Here is a 17,722-nt window from a genome sequence, read left to right on the forward strand (position 1 = left end):
TCCCTAGAGCAATGGTCCTCAAACCTGGATGTGCATGACAATTATATACAAAGTCTTATCAAATATGGGTGAATGATTACCCTTTAGACTAAGGTATTTTAAATTAGCTTTTCAGAAAATTAAAATGCAGAACAAAGTTTGAGAATTTGTCTCAGTAGGTTAAGATTAGTAGCTCCTAAATTTTAATATGCTTAGGAATTGTCTTGCAGGTTTTCTTTTAGGATTTTGTTTTTAAGTAGTCTGTACACCCAGTGGGGAGCTCTAACTCAAAACTCCTAGATCAAGAGTCGCACGCTCCTCCATTTGAGCCAGCCAGACTCCCAGAACTGTTTTGTGTTTAAAAAATATATATTCCTATGCTCAACACTCAAGATATTCTTTATGTTTTTGGAAAGATCCAGAAATTGATTTTTAAAAGAAACCCCAAGGTATTCTGCCACAAGTGATCTTGAGAAACCCTGGCAAAGACAGTTATATTCCTGAAGTAGAATAAACTACTACACGTTAAAGGAAAAACTACTTTTCCCCTCCCCACAAGGAAAAACTCAGTTTCTAAGTGCCATAATTTAACATCAGGAAACTTTTTTTTTTTTACCTTAAAACATCAGAACCCACCTTGGGAGAGTTAGAGTGGATATATTTTCTCATGGACAGATCTAATCTTTGGTAATATTATCTGCTTGGATGAGAGACCTGGAGAGGCTTTGGAAGCCATCCAGGTAGACTCCTAGAGGCTAGACTCTGAGAGGTTCATTGCTAAGTCCAAGGAAGGATGTTATAAGTGCTACCATTAACAGAACAAGCATCTTAACTCAAAGCTCTTTGGGGGGATATCAGGGAATAATTAAAGAAACTCTAAACACACTTTCTCATAAACAAAGGGTGGTTTGCTGCCTTGACTCCAGCTTGGATGCTGGCATAGGGATCCTCCACCAAATGATGCCCTTGAGCATCAGGCTCCCTCTGTCTCTTTCACTGATGTCTAGTAACTTTTATTATGTTCTCCTCTGATCATACACTTCTCTCACCTTGAAAAGGTGAAAAGAAAAATTAATTCCTAGATCTATGAGAACCAGAGAAACACAGTTGGTTAAGAGGTGAATACGAGTGTCCTTTTGTGCCCCAAAGTAAACCCACAATATTGATACCCCTGGAAATACTTTTAAGATGCCGAAGCAATGCTCAGACCACTGATTTCCAATACTGATGTCCTGATATGCGTAAGCACAATAGCTTAAAATCTCTCAATGGTTACTGCGAAACTATCAAAAACAAAACTAAGTCAGTCATTTTCTTTTAAATAAAATTTAATATAAAATTTTATTTAAAAGAAAATTATATATGTATATGTGTGTGTGTGTGTGTGTGTGTGTATTACACACACACACACACACACACACACACACACACACATATTTATATTAACTTGAGAAATACGTTCAAGTCAAACTATGATAAAGGTACCTTAATCCAACAAATATTAGAAATAAACAATCTACATACAGAACAATGAATAACTGCAAAAAACAAAAATCAGCAGACATTTAAGTGTCACTCACACCATGAAAGCATTATTTAAGTTGACAGTTCTGAGTCCATGAAATTGCCCATTTTCTCCTAGTGTTTCTACTCAATATGGACTGTAGAAGTCAAATCTAGACTGTGGAGAGCTACTGCCTCAACTCCAGCAAGTCAAATGAACTGTATTATATATTCTATAGATCAGATTCTACCTTGGTGATTCTGCCACTATTAATCAGAAAACGGAGGAGCTGGAAATGGATCATACAAATTATCCACCCTGGCCCCTATTCTCTCACAGAGAAAGAAACCATGATTCAGAGGTTCAATTACTTCAATCTCGATCACCCAGGTGGTTCACTGTTGACCAAGAACTATAAGCCAGGTTATATATAATCCAGCTCTTAAGAAAATTGGGACTAAACAGTAAGAATAAATACAAGGATACAAACACTGTAATTATATGTTGAAATAATTTTCAAGACAATTAAGCAAACAGGAGGCGAATATGTCTTTGAGGAGATTGGGATGTACTGAGATTTGTGAGGACTTGTTCCTCTTAAGAGACACACAGCATATCCCTATAATAAAAACCTACATATTCTTCTGTTCTCTTTCTGCTTTGCATTCATAGGGACCATGTTTTAAAATAGTAAGATTCTGGGGAGTTTTGATTCCTCACAATAAATACAAATGTGAAATAATCACATAGAAATAAGAATACCTGGGGACTGAAATCACTCCTGCTCCTGGTTTAGTAGGATTGCACCTCATTTTCACAGCAGTTGATCGGCCATTAACACAAGATGTTGTAGTTGTAGAAGACCTATTGAAAGGCAAATGTCATTCCACAGAAGAGACATGACATAGATCACCAAGACATAAATATCCTGTGTAGAACTACTTCTATACTCTATGAAACAATGAAAAAGAAAAATGTGTCCAAGTTCACTAATTGAGAATTTTAATACAAACTGGGCTCATTTGCTTTCACTGCCAATGAAGAGTTGACTATTTTCTCAGCTAAAGTGATAAGCTATCATCAAGGTGTTTAGTAAAGTTACTATAATTATAATCAAAGTCACAATCAAAAAAAATTTTTAAAGGGAAGAGAAGCCATATCTACTTTTGCTGTTATTAAGATGTATGAATTACAAATACTGTCTAGACAATGAAGTAGAGTCTCTTTATTGCCTAATTTAAAAGAATATATATAACAGAAAAAAGACATCTATCTGAACTATAACACTTGCAAAATATTTCATGTTTCCTACTTTATACTCAGTCTTCCATTTACAAATTAATCACTGATTATCTGTTAAGTATAAGCTATGACTCTAGGCACCCTGAAGAGACATTCTTTTGATTAAAATTGTCAAGGTAAGCGGCATCTTCACTTACTTATAAAAGAAATGCACATCTGGTATTTGGCTAGGTGGAAGTGGAAACATATCTTCTTTTATATTAATATTTTGCAATGTAGTTTCAACTGTCACTCCTAGTTAACAATAAAAAAAAAGCTATTAAGCAATACAGGAAAATTAGGTTTATTTAGTTTCTGTGTATATGAATAGAAAACAGCTTCACTTTGATACTGTCATTTGACCAGAAATATCGTATTAAATTAATGCGTTCATGGTAAGACTAAGAACCTTATGAAGCTCTATAGAATAAAAAAATAAAACAATCTACTCCCTAGCTCTGTTATTTTGTTTAAGTCACTTCACTTCCCTGGGTGTTATGTCCTAATTTGTAAAATTCAAGAAGTAATTGAGATAATCTCTAAAGCCCCTTCCAGCTCTGACATTTCAATAACCTAACAATATAAAAAGTTAGGTTTTGTAGAACAAGCTGGGTTATTTTGCTAATACAGCTTTCAACTCAGTATAGATATACTTGAGAAAACAAAAAATTTTGTGCCCTAATAATTTCCAGAAAATAACTCCAAAACTTGTTTAATCTAAAAGTCAGGCATTTTTCTCATTCCTGGTAGGCAAAATGAGAGCAGAGCCAAAATGCAAGCAATAACAGCAACCTCTCCTTCAGACGAGGAGTTCTGATGCTGAGCACAAGCTTGGTGACTGACCTTGGTGCTGAAAATTAAAGCTCAATTCCTCTGGAGTCTATAGCAATGGTCCTCAAATCTGCTGTATGTTAGAATCACCTATGAAGCTTGTTAGATTGATATGTAGTTAAATGTTTTATCACCATACCAGAGGTTCTAATGAACTGGATCCCTAAAAATAACTGAGAGGTCATTCTTCAAACTTTCCTATACCTTCCAGTCCACAAAGACAGAAGAAACAGGTAGGGAATAAAACTTGGCACATTCACCATTGCTAAGTGTCACCGGCTTACTTTTCATACAAGAAAATATTATGAAAACTGGTGGTAAATATTATGATTTAGATTTATACATTACTTTTTTTACTATTATTTTGTTTATAGTTTTGGTTTCCAAACTTATTTTGCTTCTTAAATTCCTAGAGAACTTGATGAAAGGCACAGACTCTCAAAAAACATCTTATCACATATGAGTTAATATGTAAACTCAGAAGATACTTGTACTCACTCAGATGGATCAATAGATCTCAATTGTAGGAGCTTTCTAACCATGTTACAAAGGGATTAGAATTACCTATAGCCTTCATCATCTATGGCAAATACCAACACAATGACAAGTTATCAGTACTATAATTTTAGAATAACTGCATGCATGCATATAGGAACGAAATGAAGCTTACCTAAAAATATATCTGCCAGAATGATGGACTGTGATGATAAGGCTGCTCGGAAACCCTTACTCTCAGAGGGAATAATAGTTGACTGGCATACATATGCTCCTACCAAATTCGTGTAATCATCTGACCCTGCCACCATTTCCTTTACTGTAAAGTCTGTTATATTGTTGGTACAAAGAGCCATCTTCTTCCCCTAGGAAAACAAAGTCATCAAGAGGTTTTACTGAAGAGTCATTCTCTAAAGTGGATCTCAAGAGAGCTAATGACTCTAGTAGAGCAGTGGCTCTCTCCTCACTGCAGAGATTCTGCTTTCAATAAAAGGAAGTGGGGCCCAGGCACCAGCATTTTTTTAAAAAAAAAAAAAAAGCTCTTGAGGAATTCCAACGTCTAACCAGGGTTGAGAGTCATTTAAGTTATAATGAATATATACACTCAATACTACACTGCTCATCCAACTACAAGCATCATTTATGCTGATGAAAGCCATCTAATTTAAGGAACTAAAATCATCTATGAAAACGTTGATTCATAGGATAGCAATGCATTCAAAGAGACCAGATAACTCTGAGTGAAGATTTTAATTCCAAAGGAGAAGACTTGCTCTTCCTTCTCCTTTACCGGCCTACTGTGGCAGAAAGGAAATGTGAAGCCTGAAGAAGAAAGCATAAAAGCCATATTGCAGCAAGATCATAGGACCCCCATCTAAGTTCTTAATAGTTGGTCACTACATGTGTCTTTACTCAATGACATGTACCTACTCAACTACACAGTACGTTGAAGAGAATACAGAGATTTACTTTTTTAATCATTTAATCAGTTGGAATATATAAAGTTAAAAGGCTATTTGAATATACTATAGTCCCTCTGCAAATCACCATAGCTTTCTCTACAATTTCTATGAAGGAATATATAAGGGGGAAAAGGACATGATTTTACTGATCTTAGATGTAAAGTAAGCACACATGAGCATAAAGAAAAGAATACAGATTTATCTTTCTTAATGCAGCTAACAATCCAAACTTAAAAAATTTTCTCCCTCTACCAAGACTTCTCACACTACAGGTATAATATACTTTTACTAAGCTTAAATTAAATGGCTGAAGCCAAGAAGATGAAAACAATGGAAAAGATGAGAGAGAAACTACTGAGGAAAGAAAGAGGTAAACTACAATAAAAGGAATGAGGACAAAAAGGAAAGAAAGAGGACAGAAAAGAAGAGGGGAAAGATGGAAGGAAAGACAGTGGTAACACAGGCACAAGAACAAAAAGAAGCATAATATAATGTGTAACTAATCTCATTCACTGCTCCACTCAGTATTCAACATAACAGGTATTTAATATTTATTTATTTGTCAAATGAACTGAGTAACTAAGCAATAAAGTGTGTTTGATCTCTCCCTGTAAAATCAGGACAGGACAAACCAAACTATACCAAATAAATTTACAGATCTTTTTGTCTGAAAACATCTGTGGTCATCAGATCTCTTTTTGTTTCCTTTGCACAAAGTGTGGCACAGCATCTCATAATGAAGACCACTGGAGATGCCAAAGTTAATATGGAAAGAAACATGGAGGAAATGCCTTATTACATTTTCATCACTGCTAATGGTGTATATATACATATACATACTCTCCTACCCCGACCTCATAGATCTATAAAAATACTGGGCATATAGTCCTGTAATTCTTCCCATTACCAGCATTAATTGAGGTTCTGCTTCTTCCCATAGAAAAATAAGATCCCATTATTTATTAGCAGACACTACCTGATCAAGCGACATTTGTCTCCTGCTTACCTCCTTTTTTATTGTTGAATAAACTTCCTCTTGGAAGTCTTTTTCTTTTAAAACGGACGACATAAAGAACAGTAAAACGTTCCCAAACCAAAACTGCCAGACTGAAAAATAGGTGGGATTGACAAGCCTGACCCATTTTTACAAAAAATGAAAGATGCTTCAAGTACCTACACCATAACTCCAAGCTTTGGGCTTCAGTTGGCTAGATAAGTGCCTTGATGAATGCAGAACCAGACAAGGTTGGCCCTGCTGGAGAAAGCTGCCAGCCGGCCTGCTAGGAGGCAACACAGAATTTAAGCAATCACAGCTCAGTTTCTGACATTTGATTGTTAGTTCCCATAGAGATTTTATTGGGCCATCAACACAGAAAATATCAACTCAGGCAAAGCCGAAATACAGCTCCATCTCACTTTGACAGCCAGAACTCACCTCATGCCCACATAAACTAATATTGAAGAAATGGAAGTATTTTGTTCCTTTGGAAGTAAAGCTGGGTCCATTCATTAACGAGCCCACGCTGCTGAGGTTGCTGAAGTCATAGTGCAAACTCTGATTTTCTTTTTCATGGTGGAAAAAGCAGTCACTATAGCAAACTGAGTGGTCCTTTGATTAGAGATTAAGAAATTAAAAAATATACAGCACAAAAGAAAATATTAGCTGCTATGAACAATGTGTTTCAAAAAAGTTCTATGTTTGAAACTCTTTCAGTAATTTTGTCCTAGTTATATTTTACCATAGGAATATAGAGAATTTCCAAACACTAATTAGATTTTCCTAGGTAGAGTTCAGGAAAATCAGCATTTCTCAAAAGTAAGAGTGAAGTTACTCCAAAACTAGTTTCTTGTATTAAGGTATTTTAATAAACAGCCACAAGTCCCTGTTACACCAGTGTCAACATGCAGTAAAACTACTTTCTCTTTCACCCAAAAATGTCATCAACCTTTGCCCTTAAAATGTTCTAAGATATACTTGTTCTCCATATATTTCTATGTCCCGCCTACAGAGGTAGTTTACTTGCTCTATCTTAACAGAAGACACAAAATATCAATTTTAATATTTTTGGAAGGCATTCTTATTTGAGTGCTTTCCTTACTATTTTATGCCCCCAGGAATTAGGACCTTCATGGCACATATTAAGTGCTTAAGAAATGTTAAGGGCAGAAAACACACACGCACAAATGAAAAAGCCATTTCTAAATATAGCTAGCAACTCTGTAGTTGCCGGAGAAATATTAAAGGGAACTTCTGAGTTTCTTTATGAAGGTGTGTCTTCCCGGGAACAACTGAAACGCACACTCACTTACCTGAGTGCTTCTACTCCCAGGCCCACATGGAATACAAGCCTCCTTGCCATAGACTTGATGTATGGACAGGTAGGTGTCAGGTGGACACTCCTTGCACTGGTTGGTTTCTTTCTCAATGTAGTGGCCTGGGGGGCAGGGGACACACGATGAGCCCGACTGTTCAGAACCGAGGGCACAGGCACGGCATGAGGACGCCACCCCATCAACTGCATTAGTGGCAGTGATAGAATAAATCTTCACCATGTCATTGATGAACCGTCTATTCTAAAAAGAGAGCAGAAAGTAATGACTTCTGCCTTGGGGCTGAGTTGTAAAACCAGAGTGTTTTGTGTTGATATCACCAAAGAACCAAGCAGAGTGTTCCAGCCGAACAGTTTATAAGTGACAATGGATTAATATGATTTCTTCTCAGTTCTTTTAAAAAACAACCTTCGATCTTAACACTAGAAGCTAATTTCCACAGTAATGGAGTTCCAGGAGTTTAGCCACAATCACTACAAGATCTGTCATAACTGGTACAAACTCAGGCACGTTTATAGGCTTTACATCTGGATGAACTGGTATGGTTTAACAGTGGAACAACTTTATCTCCCATACTTGTTTATTCGGATATAAGCCTAAAAGTAATGATATCATAGGATGTTTGCAGTGTGGCAAGTGGAAAAGCTTTGGACAAGGGAGTAGTCTTGGAAGACCAGGACTCTGGTCCTCACCCAAACACTGTGTAATACTGATGCCATCACACCACCCCTTTGGGACTCTCCCTCTCTAGTCCTTTCCCTAGCCTATGACTGATTTCCACCAAAAAGATGCATAGTAGAGAGCAAAACCTGGCCCTGACTATACTTTTCCTTCTTCTGACACTGCATCAAAGAAGATCTAGTTCCCACCAGGCAATGGGCACCACTTTATCAGTAGAGAGCAATGCTAACCGAGACAACTTAATGTTTGTTTCTTGTCTGGGGTAAAGAAAAAAGTCAAGGAAGCATTCCATAGCACATTCATGCTCCACATTATGGTAATCCAAACACTGGTCAAGAACAATTAGAGTCAAGTAACATCTGGGAATGGGTTCCCTGATGAAAGTCTGAAGAGAAAAGAGAAAATGTTCTGCATTTGCTACCACAGCTTTAAGTGGTTTACCTTGTTTTCACCTTGGATAGTCACGTCTATGGAGATCCACAAAAATAACAGTCCTGCTACTATTGAAACATACAATGGAATTTACGTACGGGAGAATTAAGGTCTACTCTAGCAGGGAAAGTAAAAGAGAATAAATAATTCTGTGTGTTAACCCACTCATGTGTAATATACACTCTCCAGGATGTAAAAGGAGACACAACTACAATGAAATAATAAACTAACACCAGTTGATGGCTCCCGGACAAATGTCAGATCATTCAGAAAAAGAGGAAGACGGTCACCAGCCTTCTCAAAGTCTCAGAAAGCTTTAACAATATGTTTTTAAATAACTACAAAATTAGATTTTGTTTCTCTTAAGCTTTCAGCAAATCTATCTGTTCAGTGGAGAACAATCCAAAGATACACTGTGTTACTCAATTCCATACATTCTTGCTCTCAAAATATATATATATATATACCATTTTTGTACAAATCTACTCCATAACCAAATGATTGATTCTACATCAATAAAAAAACTAAATCTTTTCCTCCAAGAGATTTGAATGATCATTTTGTATGAATTTCCATTGGGAGCATCATCTTTGTGTTAAAAAAAAAAAAAAAGTGCGTGGAACTTACATCTTGGCCCTGATTAGTTCTCTGGAATGCCCATGTAAATGTAAATGTTGCATTCTTGAAGATGATGTGGGTATAAGCTTGTTTTTCTTTGGTTCCACCCCATGATTCCACCACGTTGGTACTTTTTCTATTAATATCCTAAAATATAGTAGAAAAATATAAACAAAAAAGGCATAAACTCAGTATGGATATACATATGTATACACTACAAATATGTGTGTATTTACAGTAATCCCTGTAAGGTTAGTGAATATTTATCTGGAGGGCACATAACTCTAGAGCTCTCAAAACATGCTTCAAGTCTACATAAGCACTCACTAGCTTATTAATTACAATTTTTAAACCACGTTGTCAATGTAACCTGAAAGAGGTCTCAAATTATAGTATATTTAAGGGTGTGTGTGTGTGTGTGTGTGTGTGTGTGTCTGTGTGTGCGCCTACAAGCATATGACTCTAGCTTAGGAAATACACTTAGAAGGGAAATGTAATTCCTCAAATTTCTCACAGTAAACTTCTAGAACCCTCACAGAATAGCAAGGTTTTCCATGTTTATCTTTTTTTGTTGAGAGATTCTGCCAGGCAGGTCTTGCACAAGAATTATAAGTTCCCCCTGAACTATACTTGCAACTTCCAGGCTTCCCCAAGTGCAGACTAACCAGAACATTATTTTAAGTTCATGAAATCTCCTGCTTAAACTTGAATTCCAAAGGATAATTTTGTATCATATTTTATTTCTGATTTCCTTAGCTAAATTCAATATTCAGAATAATATACAAAGGTATAACATTTCAACCAATATGCTGTCATTAATGTGGTGAGAAAGCAAATATAGTAAGTCAACCGATGTAATATGCATCTAATTAATTTGAAGTGAAAACTTCAGCTAACCTTGAATTTTCTAATTAGTGTTGACTGCAGAAACCTTAACAGAGGGCTTAGAAATTTGGATGGGCTTCTGTTATCTGGGATGTTGACAATACACGGCATGAGCTCAAAATATGTCTGTTTCTTTCTATGATGTAAACATAGGAGTCAAACATTATAACATAATCAAATATGGTACAAAGATATGTGTCTTGAGTTCACACCACAGAAAGGAATAACAGGATGTGTTTGTCATACATTGCAGAACTTCCCCAGCTTACTAAACAACCAAACCAGGATACATGCCACTTCCTAAAAGAAGCTCATACAACACAAATAGTGCTTTGTTAAACACTATCTTTCTAGATGCTTATTCCAGTAATAAAAGGAACTTACTGCATTATTGCAAATAATACCGTCTTACCTCTGTAAAACACTGCATGATTCTGACAGCATTCCTATATGCTATTTAATGATATCACAAAAAAATCCTGTGAGAAAACCAAATCTAACAGAGAGGAAAGGAAATGATCAGATTCTGCTATGAGCTAAAAACTATAAGGTTGATTCATGAAAGTAAATACCTGTGATCCCTACCCTCAAGAGTGCTTGGCCAAGTGAGAGAGACAAAAACATCAATACAGTCACATGACTAAAATAGAGTTTTCTTGAAGGGTTTCAGGAGCACACTGGAGAGAGTGGCTAATTTTACTTAAAGGATTGAAAGAAAGCTTCCCAGAAGAGGTGACGTTTGAGCAAGGCTTGAATTATGAGTGAGAGTTCACCAGACAAAAGGGGAAAAGGAAGAATGTTATTCTGGCTTAGAGTGTCAAGGCATGAGAACTGAAGTACAGGGTGTTCTTGTAACAAATTCAGGGTGTCTACAGAGATGTGAGTAGTAATAACAGTAGGCTTGTTAACAGAGGCTGGGCTAAGAGTACAAAAAGCCATATAGATACCATGCTAAGGAATTTTAAGTGTATTCAAAGGCTGCTAGTTCTTAAAACTGAGTTGATGTTAGGACTACTCCCATGGCTGGTTAAAATACAGATTTAGTCTCATTACAACTAGGATGAAGCTCAGAAAGCTATATTTCTAACAAATTCTCAGGTGATGCTGGTCCAGGGACCATACTTTAATAGCCATTGCCACAGGCAATAAAAAAACCACCAAGGGAAAGTAGGTAGATTTGATGTTGAGGCCTCTAATAGTGTTTGTATGTTTATAAAGATAATTTTGATAGCAGCATATATGAGAGAATTGAGAAAAAAGAATAGAGACTGCTGTTGAGAAATAATGGGAGTCTGGATTTCAGCAATGGCACCAAGGATGAAGAGGAATTAAAGGGTTAAAGAAATTGGCAGAGCTGGGAATTGAATATTTATTGGTTATTTGTGGTGTAATAAATGGATGTGTTAAAGACAATTCATGATCTTCTTTTACCACTACAAAGTCAATTTTTCTTTTTCAGAACAAAATAGTCTGCCTTCCTTTAATCTGGTAGTAATCACAAATATTTAAATCTTCATCTTGTATATCATGTAGGAAATTGTTAATAGCCTGTTAATGAGCTGCTAAAAGAATATTGGGAAAAAAAGCAAAAACAAATCATGTCTATGAAGTCACTACTTACAGTGCTAAAATCCTAGCCAACAACCTAACAGCCACATGAGGTCTTAATAAATTTTGTGTTGCTACTTTTCTCAACCTAAGACTTGAAATATATGGGCATCAGGAAAAAGTAGGTGAAATTAGAACATGCACAAAGTAAAGTCCTTTGTCTACATTTATTAAACTTAACAATGAAGAGTTTTTTTTCTTCCTGATGCCTTACACTCCCATTATATTCTACCTTCACTTTATTAATACAGGTTTTTCCCTCCTGATGGTTTGAAGTACTGAATGGTTATTAGAGACGAATTTTTCATTGGGCTGGTGGCATATTTTTAGGAAGGAATTTTTACCAGATTAATATTCCCTGACTTCCGTCAATTGCCCAAGCCCCCTCACTCAGTCTTTCCCATGAAGAACACAAGCTTTCTTTGTGGGTTACATTGCACATTTCTTAGTGACTTCTTTAGACATTTTTTTAAAAATTTTTTAATGTTAATGTACTTTTGAGAGAGACAGAGTGTGAGTAGGGGAGGGGCAGAGAGAGAGGAAGACACAGAATCCAAAGCAGGCTCCAGGGTCTGGGCTGTCAGCACAGAGCTCAACGCAGGGCTGGAACTCAGGAACCGTGAGATCATGACCTGAGTGGAAGTCAGAAGTCAGAAGCTCAACCGACTGAGCCACTCAGGTGCCCCTAGATATTTTTTAATTTTTTTGGAAGGGCCTAAGAATGGGAAGGAAAATGGAATTCTTATCCCAACTTGCATAAATGAATTGACACTTGAAAGAAAACGCTAAGCTTAGAAACCCGCCTTTGAAAGCCTCTCTTTCACTTACCACCATGAAATACAGAACACAGTCAGCCGAACAGAGGGTCTCAAAGACAAATGTTATTCTTCCAAGTTCAGAACCCATGGCTCCAGTCATAGATGTTGGTGGTCTAGTTGACAGATTAAAATTACAATATTTATAGTATTTTGTAAATACAATATGGAACAAAACTAAGTCACTTTTTCTATTAAGCTGAAAGCCATGCTCATCTCTGCTCCTAATAAATGGCTGCCTCCAGCCACAACTTCTTCCTCACTCAATCTCTGCACACCCATACCATTCCAGTAGTCTACACAACCATGTTAATGTGCTTGAATCTCCTACTATAAATACTACCATCCATTCTAAAGCAGGAAAAAGATGCCTTACTAGGAAGCTTCAACATGGGGAACTAAACCCAAATGGGATTTAAAGAGTTATAACGTACTACTTTACAGAGAAAACTGAGAGAAAAATAAATATATAAACCAAAGGATACTCCCATAAACTACTTGGACTAAGACCTCTTCATTAAGCATCCAAGAATCATGGTCATTGTAACATTTGGACAGAATTAGTGTTAAAAGCTTTGAGCTTTATCTAAGTAATATACAACTAACAGTTATAATTTCTCAATCACCAATTTTACAGATATTCTTAAATGTAATACATTATCCTATAACAACCTGTTACTTGCTAAGTCCATCACAATGTAAGTGTATGTTATGAAGGCAGTCATACTTCAACTATTTCTATAGGGAAGCAGGCATGAGGATTCTTACAGAAGGGAATCAGAATTGGTTTTCCTTACTTAAATCCTGGGATATGCAAGTTTAAGATCAGGTAATCATTATCCGAACCTCCAGCCCCACTCTGGATATGATCTCCAGCCACCTCCCAACCTGGAAATGAGATAAGGCATCTTTATCAGTAAAAATTCCGTTAATGATTTCCAACAACCTTTTTAAATAAGGTTTAAAAAACGGACTACTGGTGCTTACGTTCAAAGTTAGAAATACTCCCCCAAAATTCCCTATTTTTACTTTGCAGTAGCAAATTACATGCAGAGGTAGACTCCTAAATATCAACAGACATTCTATATGATTCCCCAGGAAGAATCAAGTAATACATACTTTTGCATCGAAGCTATTCAATGAGAAAACTAACAAGTTTTCTCAATTAGGCTTTTTTTTTTTTAACTAAAATATATGGTCTTTATCCATTCTAATAAACTGAGATGGAAAATCTTAGTCTTCAGGTAACCAACGGAAACTAAAAATGTCAAATTACTTAATGAAGATTTGGGGTCCAGCGTTCTTTCTTATAGTTTGCTATATTATTGTTCCCTAATTTAAAACTCCTGTTCTGCCTTCATTCACTTATTTATTTACTCAAGTGGCATGCACTGAGTGCCAGGAACCATGCACTAGGGGTAGAAAGACAAGACTGGGTCTACACTCACTGAGGAGTCAGGTGAATAAAAGCGAGAAAGGCGCATGCTAACTACTGTCAACAGTATAGTTGCAGCTGCACATAGAAGGTGATGGAAGGTCTGTCCTCTGCACAGAAACAATCAATATACTATAGGCTGAAAGGGGCCCCTTGCATAAGGAAAGGAGAAGCATCCCCACACACACCATTATTTATTTGTTTTCAGAAATTCTATTTATATTTATTATAAAATTTTGAAAGCCACAGAAAAATTGAGAAATGAAAATTAAACGTACTTTTAATAAAATAAATAAAACCAGTGTTAACATTTTGAGGAGTTTCTTTTCACTATCTTTTGATGCACACGTTTTTACATCACTGAGCTCTTACTGTTGATAACATTTTGTGCCATGGTTTTATATGGTAACATTACTGCATATGCATTTTATCCATATACTTTACTAACATATTTATGACTGAATTAATAGTTTATCATGAGACAGATATAATTAATATCTATAATTTACCAAATCACACTACTTGATTTATCTCCTTGTTTTTTTTAAGTTTATTTATTTATTTTGAAAGAGAGAGAGAGAGAGAGAGAGAGAGAGAGGCGCAGAGACAAAGTCTCAGCAGGCTCTGCACTGTCAGTACAGAGCCCAACATGAGGCTCAAAACCACAAACTGTGAGATCATGACCTGAGCTGAAGTCAAGAGTCAGATGCTTAACCAAGTGAGCTACCCAGGTTCCCCTGGACTTACCTCCTTTTGACCACACATCCAATTTAACCATTTGGATTGTTTTTACCTTTTAGCTAGTATAAATGACACTATAATACTAAACCTATTTTTGGTAAAGTTTTTCTGTATTTGTCTAGAAAAGAATCTCAGTAAAAGAATTACTAGGTCAAATAAATATATTTTTAAACCAGTATTCTGTGTTGTTACCATGACTTGGAAAGCAATGTGTGCCAAGGAGGAATGTTTATTAAATATGGTAAAACTATGGGACACTGGGTAGCTCAGTCAGTTAAGCATCTGACTCTTGATTGAAGCTCAGGTCACCGTCTCACGGTTTAGAAAATTGAGTCCCACCTCAGGCTCCATGCTGACAGCACAGAACCTGCTTGGGATTCTCTCTCTCGTCTCTCTGCCTCCTGCTCCCACTCGCATTTGCATGCTTTCTATCAAAATAAACAAACAGGGGCGCCTGGGTGGCTCAGTAGGTTAAGCGTCCCACTTCGGCTCAGGTCACCATCTCGCGGTCCGTGAGTTCGAGCCCCGCGTTGGGCTCTGTGCTGACCGCTCAGAGCCTGTAGCCTGTTTCAGATTCTGTGTCTCCCTCTCTCTCTGGCCCTCCCCCGTTCATGCTCTGTCTCTGTCTCAAAAATAAACAAGCGTTAAAAAAAATTTTTTTTAATAAAATAAAATAAACATTTTAAATAAATAAATAAAGTAAAACTAAACGAAAAAAATGAAACAATTCATACTTCCTTGAAACTTCCCACTTCCAAGTGATGGCCTCTTAACATTTCAATGTATTTCTTTTCAATCATTTTTCTAGTACACACTTTAATTTTTTTTTTTTAACATTTATTTATTTTTGAGACAGAGAGAGACAGAGCATGAACGGGGGAGGGGCAGAGAGAGAGGGAGACACAGAATCTGAAATAGGCTCCAGGCTCTGAGCCGTCAGCACAGAGCCCGATGCGGGGCTCGAACCCACGGACAGTGAGATCGTGACCTGAGCCGAAGTCGGACGCTTAGCCAACTGAGCCACCCAGGTGCCCCTTTCTAGTACACACTTTAAATAGACCTTAGATTTTACTATTTACTCTATTTTCTGATTTTTTCATTAGCAATGTCTTCTGATTTTTCTATTATTATATTAAAAACATTTCCCCATCTAATTTTAATGACTCAATAATATATGGTATGCTTACAACATAATTTTATTTAATTATATCCCATTGTTGAAAATTTAGTTTTTCTCCTAAGTAACACTAAAGTTAACGTATTTTTCCGTAATTTCTCTCTTCACATCTTCACATTGTTTCCCTCATATAAATTCCCAGAAATAGAATTAATGGGTTGGAGAATAGGAACATTCAAAATTCTTGAAACATTGTCAAAGTGTTTTCCGTATGACTGCCATTTTTAATGCTTGTATAACATCTGCTTAGTAATGCTTTTAATGCTTGTATAACATCTGTAATAACATCCGATTAGTACAGCATAACTTTCATAAACATCATCTATCGCCGGATTGACCATTTCAAATTCTGTTACCACAGAAAATGCTCTATGAACACCTTCATGGATAAACAGTAACTTGTCTCTAATTATAGGTAACTCTTAGACAAACTTCCAACACATGAAGATTTACTTCTGCATTATCTCTTCTACGACTGTGTAAAACTCAGACTGACAAGACATGAATCTCAAAGTACTCCAAATCACACAATCAAGCTGGTCAAAGCACATCTATGTGAACCCCATGACTGGGTGACTACCTCATGAAACAGGCTGTTCCTGGGCCTCTCACTTAGGTCCCCGTTCTTTTCAATGCTACTCCTCTCAAAGATTGATATTGAACTGTCCAGACACAAAAATACACATCACCTCTTCATCTTTATTTTTGTATTGTATTTTTCACATTACTATTTGCTATTCTAATATCACATACTAATACGGCAGAGATGTCTATTTCTCAAATTAATAACTGAATATTCCTGAAAATTAGCAAAAATATAAATTTAGCCTCTAAGTAAAGGAGGGAATAAGTGGCTACCAAGTAGTGTCTTGAGAGTTAGACTAAATTCTCTAAAAGATCAAATAAAAGTTCCAGATAGGGTTGCCTGGGTGGCTCAGTCAGTTAAGCGTCCAACTTCAGCTCAAGTCATGATCTCGCGGTTCACTGGTTCGAGGCCCATGTCGGGCTCTGAGTTGACAGCTCAGAGACTGGAGGCTGCTTCGGATTCTGTGTCTCCCTCACTCTCTGCCCTTCCCCCACTTGTATTCTGTCTCCCTCAAAAATAAATAAAAAACATTAAAAAAAATTTTTTTTAAATGTTCCGGAAGATCTTTACAAATGAATACACACACACACACACACATACACACACACACACACACGCACACACCCCTATCAATGCTTTCATGAAATCATTCAATTCCCTGGCCTTCCCATCTTATTTTTCCTCCATAGGTCTTAACTTCCTCAACTTAGAATTCAATCCAGGATCAACAAACACCTTCATGGTCAGGTAATAACTACTCTATTGTTTCTTCTTCTTAGGATAATTTCCTAGAAATGGGATTAGTAGTCAATAAAGAAAGTATTTCATAATGTTTAATATATATTAAGGCTTTTTCTTTCCCACTCTCACTCATGCTTAACCAACATTATTCAAAGACCTACGGCTTTTCAATCTTTGTATTCATGTATTCACCTCACTTCCCACACCCCAAGTTTATTTATTGCAGATAGGTACTGATTTAAAACAGATGCAACTATAAAGAACCTTTTTAAAACAAAATATAAAATGGAGAAAAAGTGAGCTCATAAAAATTTCTAATGAGATGATAAAAGTAAAAGGATGTATTTTGGTGTAAAACTCTATTACTTGTGACACCTACTCCGAGCATCAAGTTCAAAAATACACACAGGTGGGACACCTGGGTGGCTTAGTCAGTTGAGCATCTGACTTTGGCTCAGGTCATGATCTCACGGTTTTTGAGTTCAAGCTCCAGACAGGGCTCACTGCTGTCAGCACAGAGCCCACTTCGGATCTTGTGTCCCATTATCTTTCTCTCTCTCTCTGCCCTCCCCTGCCTGTGTTCTCTTTCAAAAATAAACAAACATTTAAAAAAATACACA

General features: G+C 36.5%; 1 protein-coding gene across 2 annotated transcripts in view; it reads right to left on the reverse strand.

Moving 5' to 3' along the window:
- Positions 1-17,722, reverse strand: part of ELAPOR2 (endosome-lysosome associated apoptosis and autophagy regulator family member 2) — a 182,191-nt gene that overhangs the window by 28,214 nt on the left and 136,255 nt on the right. For both annotated transcript variants that reach the window (XM_042916730.1, XM_042916725.1), the window contains exons 11-18: positions 13,220-13,310; positions 12,436-12,538; positions 9,124-9,261; positions 7,363-7,626; positions 6,488-6,661; positions 4,266-4,455; positions 2,923-3,019; positions 2,246-2,347 (exon numbers count right to left, since the gene is read on the reverse strand). In XM_042916730.1, the coding sequence (XP_042772664.1) occupies positions 2,246-2,347; positions 2,923-3,019; positions 4,266-4,455; positions 6,488-6,661; positions 7,363-7,626; positions 9,124-9,261; positions 12,436-12,538; positions 13,220-13,310 (1,159 nt within the window). The remainder of the gene's footprint in view (positions 1-2,245; positions 2,348-2,922; positions 3,020-4,265; positions 4,456-6,487; positions 6,662-7,362; positions 7,627-9,123; positions 9,262-12,435; positions 12,539-13,219; positions 13,311-17,722) is intronic.

The sequence above is a fragment of the Panthera leo genome, chromosome A2 (assembly GCF_018350215.1).
Source record: "Panthera leo isolate Ple1 chromosome A2, P.leo_Ple1_pat1.1, whole genome shotgun sequence".
In the NCBI taxonomy this organism is placed as follows: domain Eukaryota; kingdom Metazoa; phylum Chordata; class Mammalia; order Carnivora; family Felidae; genus Panthera; species Panthera leo.